This window comes from Leptonychotes weddellii, chromosome 1, assembly GCF_054177405.1.
Source record: "Leptonychotes weddellii isolate Sample4059 chromosome 1, ASM5417740v2, whole genome shotgun sequence".
NCBI lineage: Eukaryota > Metazoa > Chordata > Mammalia > Carnivora > Phocidae > Leptonychotes > Leptonychotes weddellii.
The window spans coordinates 122,592,677-122,617,006 of NC_138369.1; the positions used below are offsets into that span (position 1 = coordinate 122,592,677).

General features: G+C 40.6%; 1 protein-coding gene across 1 annotated transcript in view; it reads left to right on the forward strand.

Annotated features, from left to right (window-relative positions):
* The first annotated feature begins 1,866 nt into the window (after window positions 1-1,866).
* Window positions 1,867-24,330, forward strand: part of TPRG1 (tumor protein p63 regulated 1) — a 110,771-nt gene continuing 88,307 nt past the window's right edge. Inside the window, exon 1 of the mRNA XM_081813775.1 lies at window positions 1,867-3,095. Within this exon, the coding sequence (XP_081669901.1) occupies window positions 3,084-3,095 (12 nt within the window). The 5' untranslated portion in view covers window positions 1,867-3,083. The remainder of the gene's footprint in view (window positions 3,096-24,330) is intronic.

Genomic DNA, 24,330 nt, shown 5'->3' on the forward strand with positions numbered 1-24,330 from the left:
CTGTTTTCCCAGGCAGGCATGGTTTTGTAACACCATGCATTGGTCATTTGGAAAATACCTGTTCACTGGCTTACACCAGTCTTTCAAATGTTGACATATTTCATTCTAAAATTCAAATAATCACATTTGTCAGTATCACCACTGATCTAACCAGGAAAGTTTTCAGTATGGGGAAACAGTTCAGTTCATGGTGGTAAATACACATTTCCAACATTTTAATTTTTGACTGAAAGCTCAGATTTATCATTGGCAAAAGGTGCTGTCTATTTTGCCCTGGAAGTGACAGGCTCACTTTGTTCATTATTAGGAAAACATCTGCCAAATACACAGGTTTAGACAACCACAGTTTGTCAGTCGTTCTTCCAGGTAAAACTGGAAAAAAGTGATAGGTAAAGCTTACATCTCAATTGCATAAGTACTTTTCCTTGAGGCAACTGTTATACTTTAGTATGTGGCAGAAGTACTTTATGCACGTTTCTCAACTTGCCCGGGAATAGGAAAAAAAAAAAAAAAAAGTGTACTTGAGGCTTGTTTTCAGTTCAATAAAATTTAATCTAAATTTAATAAAATAAATATTTTTAACTGCTCCTTTATGAGTATTCTTAAGTAAAATTTACTTTTTAAAACAACTGGTGTTCATGGCTGTGAAGATTACAATGACTGGGAGTCCAATTTGGTTACAATGCCTGGATACATGCTAGGCCCCCCCACCCCAGTTTTACCCCTTGTGGTGTTTGCACCATCAGTTCAAATGTTAACACAGTAAAAATGACACATAACGTCTTAACATTATGGTGAATACAATTGTGACCTTGTAGACCCCTTGAAATGGTCTCAGGGATCCCCTGAGGCTCCCCAACCATACCATGAGTACTGCTAATCTACTGGCCTCTGTATTCCTCTCCTTTGATGTTATTTGTCTTCACTAAGGGTGAAAAGAAGACCCATTCCCATTAGATCTATACTGAAGATTTGGGGAGAGAGATGAAATTTTTCTCCTTGATATCACTACTTTCAACAATTTTATTCTTTCCTTGATGTACACATGATATCCTTCCACAGGAGCCGGTGACCTATCCAGAGGACCACGCAACTGACACTGGCGAATTGACTGGGTCCCGAGACACAGGGCAGAGATGGAGAAGACAGAGTAGAAGGAAGGAAAGCACAAAAGGAAATAAAACTCGAAGAAAAAGAATGGGCAAAAGAAACAGAGAAGACCTGAGGAGAGAAAGCAGGAAGGGAATAAAGGAAGAGAAAGAGAGACACTAAGAGCAAAGCCAAGAAGACAATGGGAAGGGGGTCTGGAGGTGAGGGCCCTGATGATTCCCTCGGAATCAAGGGATCCGGGATCAGCAGGACCACATCTAGCCTTGACTTTGCAAGAGTCACTGTCTTCTCTGGGTCTCACAGTTCCCCTTCTGCAAAACGAGAGGGCTGGCAGGGGAAGGAGTGGTCCAGTAGGTCCTTGCACTCCCCAAATTGTGAGCCAACTCTCCAGTGTCTGCAGGTTTTTCCCTAGGGCAGGGAGCGGCCTGTTTTCATCAGTTACTCAAAGGTCTCTTTACCAAATTGTGTGAAGAACCACTTGCATGGATGGTTTATGATCTTTTCTAACCCTAAAACTTTATAATTCTTGCACGGAAGGGGACCCTGGACACTGATACTAAAATTGTTTTCTGGCTCTAGAGGTTCACCTTCATTGTCTTTTTTGACTCCGAGCAAAATTCGGTATGAAGTCTCTGGCCTCTCTAACGATCTGTTCTCTCCTACGTAGGGGGAAAAAAAAAAAAGAGGAGCTGTCGCTGGGAGTCCTGAACTCTTGTCACACTGCAGTGCCCAGCTACGGTAGGGCAGGTGGGAAATCAGAGTCCGGGGGGCCGCGGAGCAGAGCGACTGCCCGCGGTGTGCATGCAAACGGAAAGGGCTTCGCTCTGCATGCCAGAGCCGCAGCTCCTCTGGTCTCAGCTTGTTGACTTGGTCCCAGGGAAGGAACAAAGCCGGCCAAGTGCAATGAGGGGCCGGCAGTGGAAAACCAGTGCTGCTGTCTGCTGGCAGGCAGGGCGGCCAACACCACACTCGGTCAGCTCCCCCCGCCCCGCCCCCAAGCGGCGCGCTTCTTCCCCCCGTCATGGCTGGCTTTGGCAGGGCTGCCAGGCCTGGGAATGCAGGAAGTTTTGGGTCACGGTGACCTCTAGCTGCTGATGCCAGATGAAATATGCCCTGGAGGTTCTCCAGGGTCACATGGTGTGTGGAGCAAGAGTGGGCGGGGCTGCTCTTGTGCTGACAAAGTGGCTTTTGGCTCCAAAATGGCACCCCTTGGGGAGAAGGAGGGGTTGTGGGTGGGAAAGGGGGGGTTAGGCGAGGCAGGGGCGTGAGAGGGGGCAATAGGGAGAATCAGTCTTGCTCTTTTCATCCCCTTTAGCCTTCCAGGAAGCCACTTGCTCCTGGAGGTGGGGGCACACCCCCAAATCTAGGGCGCAGAAATTTAGGGAACTGTTTTTGTGCGTTTTTGTTGTTTATTTGGCAAGATGGACGCGTTTCGAGCTCTCCAGGCCCTGGGCCTCAGAGCCCAATAAAGCTGGAGAGTAAGTGGCATTTGACTTAATGCTCCTCAGTAGTTCAACCACTCAAAGTGGAAAGGAAGTGGGCTTTCAGCCCCTTTCTGGGAAAATAAGGCCTCTGCCATTTCTTTCCTGCTGAAATCTCTCTTCACCTCAGGCTGACATGCGGTTCTCCTGAACCCCAGACTCCTAGAGGAGGCTCAGCTGTTCCAAAGAAGGCCTCCATCAGAAAGCCAAAGACGGACACCAATCTTTGGCCCCACTTAGGTTTGACGAGCCCAAATACAGTCCCTTCACCTTCGCCTGGGCAGAGGGAAGGGGCTTGGCTACTTCTGCTTTCAAGAGTCAGGAGCAGAGGCCTAAAATGGAAATAGCTGAGAAGAAAGGAGCCAAGTCAAAAACAACATCCAGCTGAAAGAGGTCAGGCCCGATAAGCAGGCTGACCACAGGCTTGAAAAAGAGGTCAGGCCCCAGGAGCCGAGCTGGGTCAGTGAGGAGTGTTTCTGCCAAGGGAAGACAATGGCCTGTGAGGTAGGTGGGCTGCGCTCTTCCACCCCACATTCCGCTTCAGTTAGCAGAGTGAGGCCTTGCTGGCTTCCCTCTCGTTCTCTGCTGACTGCTGAATTTTCTAGGCTTAGTTGAAATGGGGAGAGGAAGGGTATGCCTGAGCAACTAGAGGCGAGGAATCTTTGGGGAAAATGAAACACATCCAATCTCCAGCTCCAGTCTCACCTCCTCCAAGAACCCTTGCCAAGTCACTCCTCATGGGTCTTGGCTCTACCTCTGTACCCCACTCTACTGCACTTCATATTTTGTTTCTGGTGTGTATCTCAAACTATCACATAATAAATTACTTGGTAATGGTAATGCCTGATATTTGTACCGTGTATCTCCGTTTGCAAAGTTTAGTGCTTTGGGGACTATTAACTCAGTTGCTCTCTATAATGACCTTGAAGAATAGCTGAGTGGTTATTGATAGTCTGCTTTATAGAGAGGTAAACTGGTACAAAAAGCATAGACCTTGATTCTGTCAGGTAAGAGTTTAAATATAAGCTTTAATAACTGGCTGACTACGGGAGCTAGGACAGCTTGCTTGACCAGCTCAGGCAGCTGGTGGTGCCACCAAGAGAGATCTGGACCCCCTTATTTGTTACTGGAGTCACTGTAGCTTCCACCAAGAGCTACCTTTTTGGTAAAAGAAAATCCTGCCCTGGCACACACAGAAAAAAAAAAAAAAAAAAAAAAAGATTATTTTGGAGGCGTCGTATTTTTTTTACCAACATTGTTTGGAACCCTGAGCAAATGCCATGGTTTTCTAACATCAAAACAAGTTTATTCCAAAGTTTCTTTTGGAAATTTGAAGGCAGTGAACTCTGCCAGAGTTCACATCATAGCTTTCCTTGGCAGCTGTGCCCTTGGGTTATTACTGCTCCTCTAGGCACATCCCTGCACCCCTGTCCTGCTTTGAGTCCTTTCCCTTTTCCCTTCTGCACGCACTACCCTTTCCGACCCTTTGCGTTGCAACTTTGAAGCTTGCCTGTCCATGCTAACAAACTCTCTCCTACTGTTAGTCTTTTTACGGGTTCATTCCTTACCCTCTGTCGTAACTGGAACCTGGTCTCCCCAGGGGGACCACTTACCTGGAAGTTCTCTTATCTGGAACGCCAATACATTTTTCTTAAATCTTACCTGGAAGTAGAGCAATGTGACCTTTCTCTATACTGCATGTTGCTGCTATCAAATCATCCTTCTTCCTCTAGTTCCCTGTTTCTCTTGGGGCGGGGGGTGGGGGGGAGCAACATGGCATTTGGCTGTACCATCCAAATCCTCCACACTCTCCACCCCTACTCTCCACCGCCCCACTGCCCTGTCAACCATGGACCTCTTACCCTCTCTTCACATTCATTGACTCATTGAAGACTAAGGCCCAGAACTTGTTGTTCTCCTTCCTTCCCTAAGTCCGGCCATTATTCTGAGTGATCAATATCCAGAGGACTATCCGATTCCTTGTCTTTCAGAAATATAAAATTTCATCCTCTGACCACAAACCTCTCATTGCATCTCTTACCCCTTCATCTGTTCTCTGGTATATTTGAGTTTCCTTGTGTTATCCATGCCTACCTTCCCCCACTAACAATCCTTCTCTGTTTTCCTGTTCTTCTAATCATCCTGTCCGGCCTGGATGGCCATTCTTTTCTTGGTATCCTAAATCCCTTTCCGCAGACATTGCACATGCTGAATCAGCTCCAGTCTCTGTTTCCTCACTTCTGCACTTAGACCACTGGGCCAGCTGAGGGAAATCATGCCACCACATGACTTGATGCCACCCTAAGTTCACGGTCCAACCTCTGTCTGGCCCTCAGTGACACCTGAATAGTCTTTTATGTATTGAGAGTTTGGTCCTTTTCCTATTTTCACAACAGATATTTAGACTTTTCTGGAAATTCAATTGCTCTTTCCCATGGCTCTGTCACTCTCAGCAAGGTACCATATTTGCTACGTCACAATGATGTTGAGGTTATCAGATGAGAATTATAGCTGGAACCATTCCTTATCTTGGCTACACCTGCTTCTGTGGAATAGGTGTCTCTTCCCCTTTCAGGTCAATTCCCCCCTGAGCTCTGGATCTCATCATATACCTCTTCCTCCTCCAGAACGTTGATCTAGTAGTTCTCTCCTGTTCTTTGTATCTTCAACCTCTTCTTCCCTACTTGCTTTTCCCCTTCAGCATGGAAAACTACCCATTTGTCCTACCTTAGCAACCCACACTTATTAGAAATTACATTCCATTTACAACTCCTATAGTCGACGTTCTCTGCCCCCTACACCTACGAACCATTCAGTATATACTTAGCTATTCCTGACTCTGCTTCTCCAGCACCCACTCTTTCCTCAACCAGCCACAGTCTGGCAGCCGCCTCCGCTACTCTACATATGACCTTAAAGTGGGTAAACCCACAGATCTATTTGAGGCCCCTTTTTCTTGACCTCTCTACAATATTTGATGCTCTGTGTATATCCTGTCTTTTGAAGTTTCTCCTTCCTTAGCCTCAAGGACGGCACTTTCTTCCACTTTTCCTGTTTTACCATTCATTTATTTTCTGTTTCCTTTGCAAGGTAATAATAATAAAAATAGCAAATATTTCTTGAGTATTTACTACTTGCTGTGGTGCATGGTCAGATATTTACATACATTTTTTTACTTGATTGGTAGGAGCCTAGGAGGTAGGTACTATTATTATTCACCCTTTGCAGATGATGAAGCAGGAATAGAAGTGTCTAACTGACTTGTTCAAATCATGCTACTGCTAATAAGCAACTGAGTTGGGATTTGAACTCAGGCATTCTGGCTCCAGGGCAGGGACATAACCACCATGGACTCTGCTGTCCCTGTTTCCTAAAGACTTTGTTTCTGGGGTTTCAGCTTCAATCTTTCTCTTTTCTCATCCTACATACTCTTTGTAAATGAACTTGTCATCTGCTCCTATGCCCGGTTAACTCCTAATTCTATAATTCAGGTTAAGAAATAAGAAATCCAGCTGGAGTTATTATTAAAAAACATTTTCCCTGACCTTTCCTTTATTTACATTTCTTTATCTGTGAAATGGGAATAATAATTGCACCTAGCTGACAGATGTATGTAAAAAGCTGATCTACCTTCATGGCCAGCAGATCACTCTCCTACATCTCGACTTAAATGTCCCACAGATATCTCACACTCAATAGTTTGATATTGAACTGAATGATGCCCCAAATATTTCAATATTGATGACTCCCCCCCTCTTTTATCTGCCCAATTGTCCTATGGGTAATCTGTTCCTTCTTCTCTTGGTCCTACATATAACCTGTCTCCATGTGGAATCCTGTTGATTCTAATCCTTAAATTGACTTCATTGCCTCAATCTAGGCCTTTAAACCACTGTGATTCCAAACAATTGCAGTGTTTTTCTACCTGAAATCCTTGCCCCTACTTCTTGTGGTCCTGAAATAGTATTAAAGAAAAAAAAAAAAAGATCAGATGATGTCTATTCTGCTCTGCCTAAAATTCTTCGATGGCTCCCTAATGCCTTGTTTTTGTTTGTTTGTTTAAAATTCTCCTTGCTTTCCTGCTTTGTCTTATTTTTGATACTCTCCTAAATTTTTTACTTCTTGCCCCAGTAATGGGAACTATTGGCAATCCTTCAAATGCCAGGGTCTCTTACAGCTCATCGTATTTATAAATGCAGCTTTCCCTACCCATCTCCTCTTTCTCTAACATTCCTTTGTTTTCAAAGACTCCATTGCAGGTATCATCTCTTGCATAAATGTTTTATCCTCATGCCCCTGGAGTACTTTGGTGCTTTCTCTGAGTTTCTACAGCACCCGATGCACACTTCTGTCAATCAGTTAATATTCCACATCATGTTTCTTAACTTCACTTTGCCCCCAGATACCCCAGAGCTAGGGTTGGCAAACTATGACCTGTGGATGAAATTTGGCCTCTTAACCTGATTTTGTAAATAAATTTTTCTTGGAACACAGGCATGATCATTCATGTAAGTGTTCTCTGTGGCTGCTTTTGTGATATAAGAGCAGATTGAATAGTTGTGACAGAGTCTATATGATCCACGAGGCCAAAGTATTTACTGTATGGCCCCTTGCAGAAAATGTTTGCAGACCTCTGATCTTACATCAATCACTGTGCATCACTACAGCCAGATTCTTAGAGATGCCAATGCCTGGAGGGAGAAAGTAGATCAAGATCCTGCAGAGGATGAATGGCAAAGGAAGGGATATTTGGATGAGTCAGATACACACTGTAAGGGCTCATGGTCCACTCAACCCTGCTGAAAATGTTGTAATCATCTATGTCCACACACATGACCCTATGAAACACTTCTTAAGAGTGTTGTAAGTCAGGGACTGTATTTTTTTCATCTTTGTGTCTTCCATGTGTAGCATGATAATAAGCTATTAGAAGTTTAAAAAAGAAGGCAAGCTTAAGCAGAAAGGATTTTTGCAGGACCCTGGGATATATTCATGGAATCCAAGGAAGAGGTGAACGCCCAGTCCTTGGGAAAGGCAAAGCAATGGAGCAGATATATGACTGCCATCAGCATCCAGTCTGTCTCGTGTCTCTGCTATTTTTCACTGTGCCAGCTTAGTTTTTCCCTTTTACTGTGGACTTCTCCAGCTGACAATAAGCATGGTCCTTCACAGCTTCTGAATACTTCACCGTATAGTTTTCGGCCATTGACCATACTTCATCCTGATTTTCTCTTAGTCCCAAATCCCAAAATACTAAGTCAATTGACTATCACTTATGGTCAGGAAGTAGGGATTAGTTGAGAAAATGAAAGTTTTTGTGATACATATTGATAGACTAGAGAAACAGGAAGGCCCCCCAAAAAAGTGGTACTGTTCTTTTTTCAAGATTTATTTTTATTTGAGAGAGTGTGAGAGAGAGAGAAAGAGACGGAGAGAAAGAGTGAGTGGGAGAGGGTCAGAGAGAGAGGGAGAGGGAGAGGAAGAGAGAATCCTCAAGCAGACTCGCCACTGAGCACAGAGTCTGATGCAGGGCTAGATCCCAGGACACTGAAATCATGACCTCAGCTACAATCAAGAGTTGGCCACTTAACCAACTGAGGCACCCAGGCACCCCAAAGTGGTACTGTTCTAAGAAGAAAGGGTGCTGGACACGTAAAGCAATGGGTGCATCCTATAGTAACTCTTGGTAGGCTCCCCTATAGTAGCACTTGGTAGATGTTTCCCACAGCAGCAAGTAAGAGGCACTTAACCAAGATATATTGGCTCAGTAAATGAATGGCTGAATGAAATGAACAAAGGATTTAACCTCTTTGAGTCTCTTTTCCTCCTGTAAGATGAGAATACCATTTATTTTATAGACCTGTGTTGAGAATAAAGTACTTGCGCACTGGCAGATAATAGACACTCAGTAAACGCTATCTAAATGTCTAATCCCTCATCTGGGTTGGGATTGGGAGGAGGACTTAGGAAGAATGTAACGTAGCCAGTCACTTTTTAAAGTTTCATCAACATGATGGTCTGATAAAATCTCTATCAGTCTCTATGCCCCATCTTGTCTCCTAATCATTCTTAAATCAACATAAAGCCCAGGACTCTCCCTTGGCTCAGGCTGAGTTGCCACATTGCTTAAGGGAAACTCTAGGGCATCACAGAACAAGCTCTCATTTGCATCTATAAGAGACTGTATTCATATGTTCAGAAGACTAACAGAAACTCAAGGTTAAGAACCTCTGACCTCTCTGATCAATATTTATTCTTTGACAAGCAAAGTTTCAGCTTACCTGTTCACCAAACTAGCTCACACAGCCCACACTCAAACTATTGATTCTCTCACTTTCTTGAATGTTCTTGGGTTGCTCTTTCTCTTTATCTCCTATTAAAATGATTATTCCTGCCTTCACTTGCATAGCTCTTCATCCTTCACTGTCTGCTCTGGCTCTATAACTTGCCTGGCCCATGCCCATCCACCTCCAGAAGTCCTTTAACAACTTTCCCCCAGGTCTGGTACAGAACATTTATGCTCAAGCCAGGTATCCTGAGGCTCTCACCTCCCACCCCAATTTCCCTTACCAAACTGTACCAAAATTCTAAACCCATAATGGGCAATACTAATAAAGATTTCTGATGAATGAACATTTCCATCCACTGATGAAATGCTTTATGGTAACCATAGATAGCTACAAAGCTTCCTAACAACTCTCCCATGGTGGTGTTATTAAAGCCATCCCACTCCTTATTATAGCTCCTGTCTCTTAGATGATTAACAGTTTTGGGAGATGAAACTTCTCTTTTACCGAGAAGAGTTTCTTAAATCTTTCTGCTAAGAGGCACTTTCCAATGGTATCTCCTGGTGCTGGAATACACTTTACAGGTTGTCTATGACATTGGTCCTTAAGGTTTTGTCTGAATTTTCTCTAGGTGTCCCCAAGGGGTGATTGAATCTGTACATACATTTATGATTTATTTGTGACTTCTAAAGGAACACCTATTTCCTCCATCTGCCAAATTAGACCTCTCCCACTCTTATCTGATTCTTTCTTACATACTGAGGAACGTTTTGCCCTCCTGTGAACTTCGATCATGAAATCCTCTGGCATCCATTAGAGACCTTTGACGTCCCCTCTTCTCCATGAGACAACTTCGTGAAAGTATGTGGGATCCAGATTGTGTCTCCTTTGTTTTCTCTTTCCCAGCACCATCAGCCTTAAAAGCATTAACTGTTGCTCATATGTTAAGGTTTTGAGTCCACTAACCTTTTCTCAGGATATATTCTAATCTATTAATTTTCTTATTAAAATTCTTAATTTGGGGGTACCTGGGGGGTACAGTCGGTTAAGCATCTGACTCTTGGTTTTGGCAGGTCGGGATCTCGTGTTCATGAGATCAAGCCCCATGTCAGGCTCCATGCTCAGTGTGGAGTCTGCTTGAGATTTTCTCCCTTTCCCTCTGCCCCTCCAGCTCATTCTCTCTCTCTCTCTCAAATAAATAAATAAATCTTTAAAAAAATTATTAGTTTTAACCAGCTGACTCTTTTTGAAGCCTATAGAATAGAGGATGTCTGAAATGTCCTTCAGGCATAATAAATACTAAATATATAGGGATTAGGAACTTTCTTTGGATATAGAGACATTCTAAGTTGGAAACATTTGTTGAGGATAAAAGTTTAGCCTGAGTAAAAATTAGGATGTCCATTTTCATAATTGTTCTAGTCTTGTCTCAAAAGCAGTAGGAGATTAGCATCATGGTAGCATGAATAAAAACCATCAATGGTTACCTGGCCTTCTGCTAATGCTTTGGATATGTCAAGCTTTTTTCACCTCAAAACCTTTGCAAGTGTTCTTTCCTTTACCGGGAATACTCTCTGCAACCTCTTTCCCTCAAATTTTTACCTGCCAGTTTCTTATGCCTCAAGTCTCTGAGAAACTTTTCCTTGATGCCTTTACCCTCCACCCTAATCCCCCACCTAATTCAGGTCATCCATCATTATTTCCCAACCTGCCTTTAACTTTTCCTTATGGCAAACATCACAATTTCAAATATATTTATTTGTATTATTATTTAACACCTGTCTTCTCCACTAGACTGTAACTTCCAGAAAGGTTCCAATCCTATCTGCTTTTGTTTACTGTGAAATTTTTAGTGCCTGGCAGAGAGCCTGGTTTATGTTGGGAATTCACATAGTATTTGCTGGAGGAAGGGAGGAAGGGAGGAAGGAAGCAAGGAAGGATTCCTACAGCATACTGTTTTCTTTCTTCCTTGCTTACATTTGTATATGACCTTATTCTTTTCAAAAGGTTTTCATGTTCCTCTCATTTTAGGTAGGGAAGGGTGATACTCTCCCAATTTCCATCTGATGACACTGAGGTCCAGAAAGAGGAACTAACACAAACTCACTTAGCTGATGGCATGTGGGGCTGTGATCAGAGCTGGGACTACATGTTGACTCTTAGTCCAGAACTCTTTCCAGTAATAATTTTTAAGAATAAAGTTAAAGAATTTCTTTTAGAAATAATTTAAATGCACATGTGATTTTTAAAAAGATTTATTTATTTATTTGAGAGAGAGAGAGAGAAAGAGAGATACACAGAGTACTTGAGTGGGGGGAGAGGCAGACGAAAAGGGAGAGGGGAAGCAGGGAGCCTGATGCTGGGCTCTGTCCTGGGACCCTGAGATCATGACCTGAGCAGGAATCAAGAAATCAAGAGTCAGATGTTCAACGAGTGAGCCACCCAGGTACCCCGATTTTTTTTTTTTAATCTTGGAAAAAAATACTAGCTAATTCTTGGAAACATCTAGGTAAAATGAAATCCTCTGACTTTTTTTTTTTAGGAGATTTAATTTTTTTAGAGCAGTCTTAGGTTTATAGCGAAATTGAGCAAAAGGTACAAAGATTTTTCCCTATGCCCCCTGCAATCGCATGACTTTGATGACTTGATTTCTTCATGTGACCTACTGTGGAGAAGAATGTAAAGGAAAGAGCTCACGGACTTGGTCCCATTGCTTTGGGGTTCATAGAACTTCAGACAGACAGTATGGAATACATATTGATTAAAAGCAGGAAACAATTTCTCCATCTGAACACATTTATTTTCTTATGAAAGCATTTGGTCAAAATGAAATTTTAGTTTTTGTCAAACCAGTGGCTTAAAAAATTAAAAATTCTCTTAAACATGCCTTTTGCTTCATAGTATGTCTATCACAAATTCCCCCCTTTTTTTCCTATGGATTTGCTTCACTCTATTAGTCATTACCTTGCAATAACAAGTAGACTTGAAAGCATTGCAACATCATTCCTTTATAGAAATTCCCATATGTGGGCCCATTTTTCCCACTGAATCGTGCTACTCTTCTTTCCTTATTTCAAATGAGGAAAGTCTGTTCTTCTGCATTCAACAAATCCTACAACCCCAGGGCAGTCCTATAGCACAAACTTATCTTAAGGGAAAAATTACATAATCCACTATAAGTATTACACTCAATTAATATATAATTTTTAAAATATCCCTTATTTGTAGACTATCTCTGATTTATATCTCAGGTTCTACAATTCCTGCATGTGGTATCATTTGCTTTTATTTCTCTATGGAATCAGCTAGGCTTTGATTCATTAGGGAAGAGAAGTTTCTTAGAATGTAGTATCCTTTTCTCACTTCTTTGGAAAAAATAACATTTCATAGAATCCTAAGGTTTCATGGTGGTGGGATATTTTTTAAAGCTATTTAGACCCCCTGCCTTTGAATTCTCTCTGCAATAAGCCCTCCAAACCCATCTATTCCCTCCTTGAATACTTTGTGTGACGGGCAACTTACCACCTCGCTTCTATACACACCCAGGGAAAAACCAGGTTGATTGCTTGCCCAACTGAAAGTGGTCCCTCTAGCCCCCAGCAGGTTGCTGGCTTGTGAAACACAGGGCTTCATTTATGTCTGAACAGCCTGAAATTCTGGACATCTGGAAAGTGTGCTCTGCAGTTGGGTCCAACATGTGATTGTGTAGACTGGTAGCAAGGCAGGCTGACTTCGTTTGGGGCTGGAGGCAGGGGCGTGTTGACAATAGCTCTCAGAACAAGTAGGTCCCTGACTGGCTGCTTGTGAGAAAGAGAATGTTTTAAGTGAGCTTAGGTTTCTAAATGTCTCCTTCAAAAGTACCTGATTGACACTGGGGGGTTTAAAACAGGAGAATATGCAATATGTGAATTAATTACTCTTTTTCACTGATTATTATTTTTTTTTACTTAACGTTTGACAGCACATTTTTCAAAAATCTTATTTTTTTAGAATCTGTTTTTCTTTTTTTCTTTCTTTCTTTTCTTTCTTTCTTTCTTTCTTTCTTTTTTTTTTTTTTTTTGTGCTGCAGAACTGCTGTCCGGAATGCTGATAGACCGGCAACTTTTCTTAGTATGATTTTATGCACATTCTTTTACACTTGTTGGCTCACACATTATTTTTTGCATTCAAATATCTTAGTTCCTACCTTCTGTAGAAACCATAATCTCATAACACAATAACATGATTTTGATAATGTCAAATCAGGTATTTCCATCTTCCTGTAAAGGAAACTGCAATTAAAGTAGCACCTTTAAAATTTCTTATCCAAGAGAGGTGGAGCAATATTTTAAGATATCAATCTGTTTTGTTCTAGCAGTGTTTCCATCTCCCCTCCATCTCTCTTCACCCCTGGACTTTACTTGATTGCCTCAGGGGAGGCAGTGAAAGGGCTGACCTCAGAAATAGCCCGCTTGTCTTTCTGACATTTGTCATGGAAAAGCCTAAGCCCTCAGGGGAACTTTGAGAGTTTTTGTGGAGAAGGTAAAAGGTTGGTATTTCAGGGTATAGACAAAGTATTTTGGCCAGAAGCAAGCAGAAGAGAGAGCAGAGTATTCCTCTGGGCACTGTGTACAGAAGTGAGGGCATGGGGGTGGGGAGAGAGAGAGAGGGAGAGGGAGGGAGAAAGGCAGAAAGAAGTGATGATTCAGAGAGCTCTGTGGTCCGGAGAAGAAGGCTCTTACACCCTACTTCCCACTGGCACTGATGGAACGGTAACTAGACCCTAAAGAGGAAATGGCTGCCTCGTGCGTGGAATACAATGTAAAAATTGATACACAGCAGCCTTGTAAGAAAAATTCTCTTTTTCCAAGAGTGACAGGGAAACACTGGGGAGTTACCAGATATAATGGGCTATGCAGCAAGGGACAATGGATGCAGCCACCATGTGGACCTAGGACTATGTATGAATCCATTGCCACAGCCCTCCCACCTTGCTACTGCCTGTGGAATATTAAGTATGGCATAAGCTTGGGAGAAACCGGGATGGGGGATAAGTCTCAGGAAGAATTGATGATAAGTTTGTCTACCAACCCAGCAGAGTAGAAACTCAGGATAGAAATACTACATTGAATTATGGGTTTATAGTATACCTTAGTGTGTGAAATGAGAGGAAAACTTGCTATAAAATCAAGAATTAATTTTCTCACTTAAAAAAATATTTAAGGTAAATTAACCTACAGTAAAGCTCATCCTTTTAGTACACAGTTCTGTGAATTTTGGCAAACATTCCATCTTGTAACCACCACGGCCATCACAACAGAGAACAGTTCTCTCACTCCCCTAGACTCTCTAGGATTCCTTTGTCCCTCTCCCCTGGCAACCACTGATCTGTTCTTCACCCTATAGTTTTGGCTTTGCAGGATTGTCCTAGAAGTGAAGTCATGCACTATTGAATTAATTACTCTTTTTCTCTGATTTCACTAGAGTTTTGAGACTAGCTTCTTAAACTTAGAATAATGCATTTGAGATTCATCCATGCTGTTGCACGTATTGGTTTAGTTCCTTCTTATGACTGAATAGTATTAGATATATGTATGTACCATAGTTGTTTCCAGATTTGGGTGATTGTAAATAAAGTAGCTATGAACATTTACATGGTTTTGTGTGAACATAGGTTTTCATTTTACTTGGGTAAATACCTAGGAGTAGGATTGCTTCATTGTGTGGTTTATGTTTAACTTTATAAGATACTTCCAAATTGATTTCCAAAGGGGCTGTAACACTTTTCATTCTCATCAGCAATGTAGGAGGAATTTTACTTTGCTCCACTTTGTATTGTCAGTTCTTTCTTAAATGTTTTATTCTAATAAGCATGTAATTGTATTACATTGTGGTTTTAATTTGCATGGTTTGCTTGCCATTTTTATGTTTTTTGGTAAATTATCCATTCAAATGTTTTGACCACGTAAAAAAGTTTTTTATTTAATTGTTGAATTTTGAGAGTTCTTTATATATTCTGGCTACCAGCCAGATATGTCATTTGGAAATACTTTCTCCCAGTCTGTGATTACTATCCTTTTATCAGGAGTTTCAAAGTGTAAAAGTGCTTATATTTGATAAAGTTCAATATATCAAATTGTCTTTTATGGCTTATGCTTTAAGAACTCTTTGTGTATTTTGAAGGTTACAAAGTACCCCCCCCCTTTTTTCTTCTAGAAGTTTTATACTTTTTTACATTTAGGTCTATGATTCATTTTTGAGTTAAGTTTTGCCTAAGGGGCAAGGTGTGGATCTAGGTTCTTTTTTTGATTTTTGTTCCTTTGGGTTTTTTTGCAGATGGACACAGGATTGTTCCAGCTATTTGTTGAAAAGATTACCCTTTGTTGAATTACCTTTGCACATTTATTGAACTCCATTGACCACATGTGAGTCTGTTCTTGACTCTATTTTGGTGCACTGATCTATACCTTTAACAAACTTTCTCTAACACCAAACTGTTTTGACTATTACATCTTTATAGTAAGTCTGGAAATTATGTAGTATAACCCCTCCAACTTTGCTTTTCCTTTCAAAATTGTTTCATCTTTTCTTGTTTCATCACCTTTCTTTGTAAATTTTAGAATCAGCTTGTCAATTTCTAAAAGAAAAATTCTTACTGGGATTTCAACTGGAATTGTATTGAATCTGTAAATAGGTTTAGAAAAAAATTAACATTTTAACTTGCTGATAATTTGAAAGATTTACGCATAAGTATTTCATGCTTTTTGCTGCTATTGTAAATACTTTTTACATTTCAATTTTTAATTATTCATTGTTGGTATAGAAAAATATGATTGACCATATATATCCTGCACTCTTGTTAAACTCACGTATGAATTCTAACAGCTTTTTTGAGTATTTTTTGAGATTCTTTCTTTAGGCAATCATATTACCTATGACTAGAGACTCATTTCTTCCTTTCCATTCAGTATGTCTTTTTTTTTTTCCTTTGACTTGTTGCATCAGATTGTACTTTTGGTACAATACCGAGTAGAAGTGGTGAGAACAGAGATTCTGGTCTTGATCCTGGTCTTAGGGGGAAAACATTTAGTCTCTTACCATTACGTATGACGTTAGCTTAGTTCTTTTGTGGGTTTACCTTTTATCAGGTTGTGGAAGTTCCCTTTTAGTCCTAGTTTACTGAGAGGTCTGTTTGATTTTTTTTTTTTTTTTAAATCAGGAATGAATGTCAAATTTTGACAAAAAAATTCCTCTGTAGCCCGTGAGATACTCTATTATTTATTCCTTTTTATTCTGTTAATATGATATGAATTACATTGACCGATATTTGAATGTTAAACCAGCCTTGCATTCTTGTGATTAACTCTGCTTAGTCATGATATATCATCCTTTTCATATGCAATTAGATTCCATTTGCAAATTTTTACATCTACGTTCATAAGAGATATTGGTGTATAATTTTATTCTTTCTTTCTTTCTTTCTTTCTTGTTTGGTTTTGTTATCAGAGCACTGTTGGTCTCATAAAATTAGTTGGAAGATTTTCCCTCCTACTCTATATTCTGGAAGAATTTGTGTGTAATTGGTATTATTTCTTGCTTAAGAACTGTTTTTCATGATGAAAAATATCCAGATGTTTGTCTGGATTTGTTAAAAAAATTTGTTTTCCCTTACCTGACCAGCAGCTAAAATACCCAAAACTCTGTTTTTTTTTTTTTAAGATTTTATTTTTTTGGCAGAGAGAGACACAGCGAGAGAGGGAACACAAGCAGGGGGAGCGGGAGAGGGAGAAGCAGGCTTCCCTCCGAGCAGGGAGTCCGATGTGGGGCTTGAACTCATTGACCCTGAGATCAAGAACTGAGTTGAGATCAAGAGTCAGATGCTCAACCGACTTCGCCACCCCGGTACCCCCAAAAAACTGTATTTTAAAAAGATTTTAGCTAGTTAACATACAGTGCAATATTGGTTTTAGGTGTAGAATTCAGTGATTTATCACTTACATACAATAGCCAGTACTCAATACAAGTGCCCTCTTTAATACCCATCACCTGTCTAGCCCAGCCCTCTCCCTCCTACCTCCATCAACCCTCTGTTTGTTCTCTATCCTTGAGTCTCTCTCTCTTTTTTTTTTTAAGATTTTATTTAATTGACAGAGAGAGACACAGCGAGAGAGGGAACACAAGCAGGGGGAGTGGGGGAGGGAGAAGCAGGCTTCCCCCGGAGCAGGGAGCCCGACGAAGGGAGCCCGACGCAGGGCTCGATCCCAGGACCCCGGGATCATGACCCGAGCCGAAGGCAGACGCCCAACGACCAAGCCACCCAGGCGCCCCTACCCAAAACTCTATTACATGACGAATAATCATCATCAAATGATTGATCATCGAATAATCATCATCGAATCATCGAATATATCATCATGATAATTTTACTGTGGGGTATTTTGGGAGATAACTAGTGAATGCACCTCCATGGCACCAGCTCTAGGGCGAGTTTTGTTGATCTCCTAGAGTACGAAATCAATTTGTTGGGCACAGACTTTGTACCAGACACCTAGGTGCCGTGTGTTCAGAATGTCTGTTATGTCTCCCAAAATTAAGCAGCAAATACTAGCATTTCTCCAACTTTATAGGTGAGAAAATAGTGCCTTATGAAATCTGGTGATTTTCTTTTTATGGGAATGTGTCCAAACGATGGCACTACACTCTGTTTTTAAAAAAAGGCTCTGGTGTTCTTTTCTGATTTTAAAAATAATTCATGGTTGTTATAGAAAACTTAAATAAAATTTATGGACTATTTTTATTTTTTATAGAGACTCCCAGTCTTATTTCCATATGCAGCAAAATAGTGTTTGGAGAATAAAGTGAGAAATGTTTTTATATCCCCATGCTTTCAAGAGCCTTTTCCCAAACATCCAGGCAATAAAGATAACTTTTCTTGAAAGAAAAAGACAATACTTTGAGAAAGTAAAATGTATGTGTTTTAATTCCAAATCTCTTCTTTAAATAACTAGAGCTAAAATCTGGAGAATTTAGATCACTGAATTTATTCCATGAATGACACTGAATAGGAGCTCTCCCACACCACCCAACTTCCTCCAAATAAAAGTTTGATGAGGAAGAAGAGGACTGGTGATGACAGTTGTAGATTTAGGCTTGGCCTCTGTCACTGGTAAGGAGCCCAGCATCCCATTTTTCACTTTGTAGAAACCCTAATTCCTAGTATTTGGCCCAGAAGGTTGACTGGATTCCTCAGATGTAACCTTGAGAGGCTGCAAGACTCATAGAAAAATCTCAACTACAATAGAACTGTTGAGCTAAACCACAGCTGTGGCTAAGAGGAGATATAAGGAGAACTCTATTCCTACCTAAATTCTCTTTGTACATAAAGTAGGAATTTCTGTTTTTGTAGAAGTAAAGAAAGAGACCACTCATCTTCGCTTCATGTCACCCACTCTTAGACTTGATTGTAGGACACACATGTACTCTGTTTGGTGGGAACTTGTGGTGGTCTTGTCCAGCTCTGCTTGAGGCAGGATGCGTGCATTCAGTTTGGGAGTAGAGCTTGAAACTGAGGAGGAAGAAAAGTGATTTCTGTAGTAAAGCTACTGTTCTGATCTTTGATAATTCTTTTTTTTAAGATTTTATTTATTTATTTATTTGACAGAGAGAGACACAGTGAGAGAGGGAACACAAGCAGGGACAGTGGGAGAGGGAGAAGCAGGCTTCCCTCTGAGCAGGAACCTGACGTGGGGCTTGATCCCAGGACCCTGAGCTAAAGGCTGACGCTTAACGACTGAGCCACCCAGGTGTCCCTGATCTTTGATAATTCTTGAGTCATTTCTCAGGTAGATCGGATCTTGAGAGAGGAGTGGAGTGTTACTTATTGCCTTCCACTGCAAACTCCAACCTATTAATTGGTACATGGGAATCTTGAGAAATAGTCCCAGGGGCTAATATTTGGAGGCTGAACTGCAGGGGAAATTGACACTTACACAATAGCTAGGGCAATAGGTGTAGGCTTTAATACTATGGTAAGCCAAATTCTCTTGGATTGTTGACTTAGGTAATCGGCAGTGGCTCATATTTTGATTATAGAGCTGGATTTCCACTGGTATGGATCTCTACAGCTCACCTGGCATAGATTTGTCCAATGCAGTTGTGCTTCATTATACAAGCCCTTAAAAAAATATAAAGAGCACTGTGAATTGTGTAAGACTGTTGAATCACAGACCTGTACTTCTGAAACAAATAATACATTATATGTTAAAAAAAAAAAAAAAGATAGTAGGAAGGGAGAAATGAAGGGGGGGAAATCGGAGGGGGAGATGAACCATGAGAGACTATGGACTCTGAGAAACAAACTGAGGGGCGCCTGGGTGGCTCAGTTGTTAAGCGTCTGCCTTCAGCTCAGGTCGTGATCCTGGGGTCCTGGGATCGAGCCCTGCATCGGGCTCCCTGCTCGACGAGAAGCCTGCTTCTCCCTCTCCCACTCCCCTTGCTTGTGTTCCCTCTCTCGCTGTGTCTCTCTCTGTCAAATAAATAAATAAAATCTTTAAAAAAAAAAAAAACAACTGAGGTTTCTAGAGGGGAGGGGGTTAGGGGGATGGGTTAGCCTGGTGATGGGTATTAAAGAGGGCACATACTGAATGGAGCACTGGGTGTTATACACAAACAATGAATCATGGAACACTACATCAAAAACAAATGATGTAATGTATGGTGATTAACATAACATAATAAAATAAAATAAAAGTACTTAAAAAAAATATTAACGGCTGACCATTGGTTCCCTGCATTTTTGGTGGGAATATACAGTGAGGCAGCCATATGAAAAATGGCATGACAGCCTCCTAAAAAAGTAAAAAAATAGAATTAATATATGATCTAACAATTCTACTTCTGGGTATATACCACAAAGAAATGAGAGTAGGGTTTCAAAGAGAACACCCATATTCATGGCAGCATTATTTACAATAACCAAAGGATAGAAGCAACCCAAGTGTCCATTGACAGGTGAATGAATAATATACATACAATGGAATATTATTCAACCCTGAAAAGAAGGAAATGCTGATATATGCTGCAACATGCATGAACATTGAGGACTTTATGCTAAGTGAAATAAGCTTGTCATTAAAAAAGTCAAATACTATATGAATCCATTGATATGAGCTATCGAGAGTAGTCAAATTCATAGAGACAGTAAGTAGAATGGTGGTTGCCAGGGGCTGCGGGGAGGGGGAAGGGAGAGCTTTTGTTAAATGAGGATAGCATTTCAGTTTTGCAAGGTGAAAAGAGTTCTGGAGATCAGATGCACATTAAGACACACATAGCTGTTGCCAAGACCCAAGCAGATGACTAGGATATCTGACTAAAAGAGAATAAAGAGAAAAAATAATATCTACATCTTTTTAGCCTTACCAATCTCTTTGTCCAGAGTCTACATCTTGAAACTTAAACTTAGTGAGAATACCTATGATTAGGTTAAGAGTAAGGATATTTACCCTAAGTGTAGGTGGGGAGAATTCACTTGTGCATAGTCTCAGCTTTTTTTTTTTTTCTTCAGAGGGTGACTTCCTTGTTCCTCCTAAAACTTGTTCCTCCCCCACAGTGTGAATGTACTTAACACTACTGAACTGTACACTGAAAATTGGTTAGGATGGTAAATTTTATGTTATACATATTTTAACACAATTTAAAATAAAAATAATAAAAAACACTAAAAATATTCTGCTCAAAGAGAAGTTAGAGTTGGCTGTATCCCCTTTTCCTGTCATATCAGTTTGCTTGTCCTCTGAGATCTCAAACTTTCCCTTGGAGAACACTCTTATCTCCCGTTCAAACCATCTTGCTTCCTTTGCCTGAGGCAAAGTTTAATACAAATACTTCATTGGAAGGTACAATCTTGGGCAGGAAAAGGTGAGAGAAAAGGTGGTAAGGAGGAAAATAGGTAAACAAATATAAGGTGGTAGTTATAGAAGAGGGGGCCACCTCTTCATAAAAAAATAACCAGTGGTTGTTCGGTCACTTGGGTCATCTCTGGAAAGAGGTGGGGAGAGGAGTTCATTTGCCAGCTCCTTGCCACCACCTGTCACTCAGTAGTCAAGTTTCTTATTATAGAGAGACACCGTTGTACTTTTAGGTTATACAACGTGGCCCCTTTAAAGGAGATAGTACTTAGGGAAGCCAGGTTCCATGTCCTGTGTGTTAGAACTGTATCCAAATTCCAAAGTGGCAGAAGGGACAAACACCTTTGTGGGTCAGGTCAGGTCCCAGTCCCGTGACCTGGCTGGAGATACTCTGGTTGTGGCCACAGCCAGCACAATGGAGGCCATGCTAGCAGATGGGGAGGTGCTGGGGATGACAGAAGTACTAAAGTAAGTGGCCAAGTATCTGGGAAGCCACTGAGAACTTAGTAGACCTAGGAGGGCATATTAACTGTGCCTGACACAGAGACATACTAGCAGAAAATACAGTGAGTCCAGAAGAGATGGTGGCCAGCCTTGGTGTAAGTGTTACTCTGGTGGAGTAACATGTTCAAAATGGGACTAGCCAATGCTGGGAGATATGGACAGACCGGATTTGGTCAAAAACAAACGCAGCTGGAAAACTCAGAACTCGTGACATTATGATTTTCACAATGGAGGGGTCCCTAGATTAGTAATGGTAAGTAACACTAGCCCGTTACAAACCCTGCAGTACCAGTGTTGGCCAGATGCGAAGCATGCCTGCTGAAAGCTGGGTGTGGAGGCGATGCTGCTTTTACACAGCTCTGAACACAGGTTCAAAGTGAAGCTCGGTATTGTTAGGTTTCAGAGGCTGCATGGAAGAAAACAAACAAACAAACAGTGACCTGATGACTGGGGCTGCTACCGCTGAAAATTTCTAAACTTTGGGTGGGGAGGAACAAGGAAGTCACCCTCTGAAGAAAAAAAAAAAAGTTGAGACTATGCACAAGTGAATTCTCCCCACCTACACTTAGGGTAAATATCCTTACTCTTAACCTAATCATAGGTATTCTCACTAAGTTTAAGTTTCAAGATGTAGACTCTGGACACAGAGATTGGTAAGGCTAAAAAGATGTAGATATTATTTTTTCTCTTTATTCTCTTTTAGTCAGATATCCTAGTCATCTGCTTGGGTCTTGGCAACAGCTATGTGTGTCTTAATGTTACAGACCTTGAGAGAGATCTAAGTATGTCATTTTGACCGGGATATTGGTTCTAAGGGCTGGGGATTTGCTTGTGTTTTTTTTTTTTTTTTTTTTTTTTTAATATATTTTGGATGTGTGGAATAGGCATTGTGATAACGTTTGTGTATATTAACTTCCTGGTATTTTTAACTAGTGGTACATGAGAAAGGCTTGATTGGATTAATTGAATTGGGAAGACCCTTTAAGGAATTACCCCTGTTCTATTAGTAGAGAGCTCAGGCTGGGGGTGATATGGGAACCCATGCTCTGTTCAAGGTTCTGAGCCAACAGATCCCCTGGCTGAAATGGAAAGAAAATAGGAAAGATTTTTTTCTTGGTACAAAATTTACAATAGGAAAGGATGTTAATTTGGGACTTCAATTTCTCTTTGAGAATTTGATAATGGGATGAAGTTCTTATTGCTCAAATCTGGGACATTTTAATATTGTTTTAGTTTTTTGGTTTTTTTTTTGTTTGTTTTTTTTGGTAATCTTTACTTTGACATTTGATGTCATTGTCTATATATTGGAATGGGAATAATTTAGAATAACAAGAGGACATTTGGTCTAGAGTATAGTATGAATTACTCTTCTTACCCATTTGAGTATTTTATAGACAAAAACTAAATTGCTTTGTCCCAGGAGCATGTACAAAGAAACCAGTTGGTTGACTTGGGAACTATCACATGAAGGTGGGAGGCTGATCTCTTCTCCCAAGGACAGCAGCCAATCTGCCTTCAGATGGCATGTAATAAAGATTATAAAATGGTTAAAAGTCTTTCCCACATTACAAGTTTGATAATAAACAATATCCAATTTGAGTTACATACCACCATATGATTTAGCCAGGACAATGGTAGCTGCGCTTTACTTCCAAAAAAAGAAAACTAAGACATAGGGAGTAAAGATTTTCCAGAAGACATGTATTTGCTTTATGCTCTGTAAACTATTTGTCACTAATATTCCTAAACTAGACTATCAAATGGGAGATGGACTAGGAACAGAGACCTTAAGATGGGATTGGAATCGACATGGATGCACAGGGCAAATGTTCAGATATAAAATTCTGTATGGTGTATCTATTTTTTAATTCAACATGCATTTATAGAATACAGTATCTACGATGAATATTCAGGAGTTCTACTACACATAGGACATTGAACTAAGTATTGAGAAATATACTGAGACAGAGACTAGTCCTTTTCTTCTAGAGTTCACCATCTAGTTAAAGCCATAAGACAAAGACATTATGACAAGAAGTCACATTTGTTCACTGCCATAAGAAAGGCCTAACGCATTATAGGTATTCTGATTATGGAGCATGAACACTTCTAACCTGAGGTGACCAGAGCAAGTTTTATGAAAGTTAATCCTTCTGAAACTTTCTTATTCCCAATACGTGAGCTTCAACTATGGTCACCAACTGCCGACATTGTTTGGCCTCCTTAAAATTATTCCAAAATTTATTTAGCCACTCTTTCCCTTATTCATGCATATGCTCACTCATTCATTCAACAAATATAATTTTGAGGATCTGAATGGCTTTAGAAGACAGAGACAGAGCCAGCATCACCACTACCACAACAACCGAGTCCGTGTGTGTCAAAGAGCTCATTGAGGAATACAAAACACCCCTCCCTCCAAAAAAATCGATGCTGTTAACCCAGAGTGTGGCAAGAGCTGTGAGAAAGATAAGAGCAGTGTACTCTGCATTCACATAATATGGGCACCCAGCCAGACTTGGGAGGCCAAGAATGTCTTCCAAAGAAAAATGATATCTAGGTTTAGACTTGAAAGATAAATGAGGGTTAGTTGCTAAATGGGCCCAGAGAGGCAAGAGTGCTAAGAAGGTTCAAGAAAGTTTGTCTAAATTATTATAGCAGAAAAGGCAAACTTGGTCAACCTTGCTGGTGTGGGTTGAGTGATTTCAGGGCTTTGAAAATTTTCTGAATTTTCCCCCGTCATCACATACCCCCATTAGAGCCTAGGTCTTGTTGGGATCTTTGCAGTTTCAAATGATTGTGGGGAAAATGGGAAACCATGTGAAGAGTGACACATTTATTCTGTCATAGAAAAGGAAGACACTTGTAGAAATGCTAAAGGTAAATTATTAGGCTGTATAGTACAGTATGAGCAAAAGTATTTTATCCCAGAGTGAGGTAGGTGACAGTAAAGACACAGATCTATGAATTTTTATTTTCCTAGAGGATGAAACCACAGAATTGTAGGAAGACTTTAATTATGAGTAGATTCTGTCCGTTAGGTAGAGAACCCTGAGAGTATGT